The 3012-nt window shown below is 37.2% G+C and overlaps 1 protein-coding gene across 1 annotated transcript in view; it reads left to right on the forward strand.

Moving 5' to 3' along the window:
• LOC110032648 (cytokinin dehydrogenase 3-like) overlaps nt 1-840 on the forward strand; it is a 54655-nt gene extending 53815 nt beyond the window's left edge. The window contains exon 5 of the mRNA XM_020736346.1: nt 400-840. Coding sequence (XP_020592005.1) covers nt 400-763 — 364 coding nt within the window. The 3' untranslated portion in view covers nt 764-840. The remainder of the gene's footprint in view (nt 1-399) is intronic.
• Nucleotides 841-3012: the final 2172 nt, after the last annotated feature.

Consider the following 3012-nt stretch of genomic DNA (forward strand, 5'->3'; position numbering starts at 1 on the left):
AACATTTAATCTGTAGCTGCTTAGTATTAAATATTCTGTGGGGGTCCCACACAAATTATTGAAATAATCTAAGCACATAATTATATTCGTATACTATTCCGTCCAGAATGGCATGACAATGTTCACACTTTTTAATAAATTAAATATTTTGCAGGCTGATTACTCGCTCCTTCATTGTCCCTTTAATTTATATTTAGTAGCTGAGTTAGCTGTAATGATATAATTAACAATGTAATGTTTTAATTATCGTTAATGCATATGATTATTTTTATACATTTATTTCATTTATTTTTTTTAGGAAATATAATAATGGTTATATATTAATTATTCCTTATTTTATATGGTATTGATTTTTCTATATTCATGAACATTAATAGGATTTCTGCTGGACTTTTTCAGGTGGGACATGAACACGTCGGTGGTGCTGCCTGAGTTATCGCCGGCGGCAGCCGGGAAGGCGGAGGAGAGGGTGATCTACGTGGTGGGTTTGCTGCAGTCAGCAAATCCGGGCCGGTGCACGGCGGCATGTGTTAGCGATCTTCTAAAGCGACAGAGACACGTGGCAGAAATCGCCGCCGGTAATCGAATAGGAGCGAAGCAATATCTGGGCCGACAGCCGTCGCCGGCCCAATGGCGGAAGCACTTCGGGAGCAAGTGGGACCGGTTCGCCGATCGGAAGTCAAGGTTTGACCCTCTAGGTGTACTGGCACCCGGACAGGGAATTTTTGTCAGAACCCCCTCTTCTTCTTCATTTATTCAATAACCGCCCGGCAGCTGGAAATTATTTCGCTTGTACACTGAGATGGAGGGAGGGATACAGAGAGCAATTTATGGTTTGTGTTGAAGAGACTGTACTGTAATACTGTTTTGTTCTAAATGAAAGTTGTTTTTTTTTTTAATTTTTTTTTTAATTTTTTCTTTTCAATTTCATATTGCTGGGAGCATTTAAGATATTTAATTGTTATCCGAAAATAATACATAAATTAAAAAAAATTCACATAATAAGAATTAAATACAAACAATTTATGTGGTTCAACTTTTTTGTCTGTGTTTAAAAGAGAGGGATATTTTACTAGTATCGGATATGAGGAAGAAAAAAGTTAGGGGTACAACTTCAATACTTGTCACCATGATTCTCTCATGAATCCTAATTCTCTTTTATAGAAGATGATTAGGGCATACAAGAAATGAAGTCAAAAGTCTAAATTGCTCTTAATTATAAAAAAATTATAAATACTACAATCTATACATCATTTCTTACTTTCAGATAAGTGAAACATGAATAAATGAGCTTTAAATTTCAATTAAGTTGCACCAAGTTGATTGCTCACATCCCTCTTCTCGAAAGAATCAAGCCTCGTGTAATTTTTCATAATATTCGATTGAAAATCGGTCTTAAGCTCGAATGTTAATCAAACTCTTGCAGCAGGCGAACTTTCGGACTGGAATTATTTTCTGAGCATATTCGTTGGATTTTCTTATGTATCTATCTTCTTCAACAAGATAATATCGTTATCAATCTAGTCCTAAACAAACTGGCGTCTCACATCAATATGATTGATACGAACATGATGAACTTGATTTGTTGCTTAATTAACTACTAAGTCATCCAATAGGCTTTGCATCTATATTGCTTACTTCATAGTCTCCATGATTGTCCTGTACTCAACCTCCGTAGTAGACGAAACAACAATAGGCTAAATAACTGGCCTCCAACTGACTGGATTTTCTGCCAATGTGAATAAATAGTAAGTCGTAGATCTTCGTCTATCTGTATCACCAGTATAGTCTGAGTCAGTGTAACATACACACAAATTTGTAATAGATGTTTGCTTCTTAAACATCAAATCAACATCAAATGTATCTTTCAGATATCTCATAACACTATTCACAACCTCTCAATGCTTCCTTTTTAAATCATTTATGAACTTGTTCACAATATCAACTTCTTGTGCAAGGCCTAATCTAGTACAAACCATCACGCACATCAGATTGTCCACTGTACTGGCATAAAAAAACCAATCACATATCTTTCTTTTTTCCTATCATCTTTAGGACACAGATATGAACTTAACTGAAAGTGAGATGAAATTGATAGACTCCACTTTACTCGAGTCATGAAATTAAAATTTCTTCAGTATCTTTAGAACATAAGTTTCTTGTGCAAGCCAAACCTTACCAACAGCCTTGTCCCTGAGATCTCCATGCTAAGAATTCTGCGAGCTTCATCCAACTTCTTCATTTCAAAATATTTGGAGAGTTAATTATTCATTCTATCAACCTTAATTGACAAGTAGATGCAATTAAACATATCATCATTGTATTGAAGCAAGTAAATGAACTCAACACTGACCAAGTTCTTGAAATATACACAATGACCATACTAGCTCCTCGCGTACTCTTGTCCCATCATGAATTAATCAATTCAAGTATGCCACTGTCGTTGTGATTACTTCAATCCGTAAAAAAAAACATGTCGATTTTGCAAATAAAGTCTTTTGATGATCCATATCCAAGTGACTACAACCTGTAGATCACATCATGTTATTCTTCATGTAGGAATACATTCTTCACATTGAGCTGTTCCACCATCCCAGAAGTTTTGTTTTTTTAAACATTTCCTTGTTAAGAATTTTCATTCTTTTTTTCCCGAACTTTACTCATCCAGAAGATGAAGCTTTCCTTATATGAAAAAAAGACTTCCTTTTTCTCCATCGCAGCTTCCGCCGAAATTCCTCCTTCCAGAAATTCTTTCGCAGGCAATTTTGCAGTTTTCAACAAGAGGCCTACCGACCCGTTCCACGTCGGACCTTGTCGGAGCAGCCGGACCTCGCTGGAGCCTCCGATCATCGCCAAAATGTTGTCGCCAAACCCGCTGGAACCGCCACCACCAGAATCCTGCTGTCGCTCACGTCAGACCACCAGAATCCTGCACGGACCTTCAAATCTGCCGGCAAAGCACGTCAGACCACATGCTGCAAAAACCCTGACAGCACTTGCCGGATTTGTTGG

The sequence above is a fragment of the Phalaenopsis equestris genome, unplaced genomic scaffold (assembly GCF_001263595.1).
Source record: "Phalaenopsis equestris unplaced genomic scaffold, ASM126359v1 Scaffold000002, whole genome shotgun sequence".
Lineage (NCBI taxonomy): Eukaryota > Viridiplantae > Streptophyta > Magnoliopsida > Asparagales > Orchidaceae > Phalaenopsis > Phalaenopsis equestris.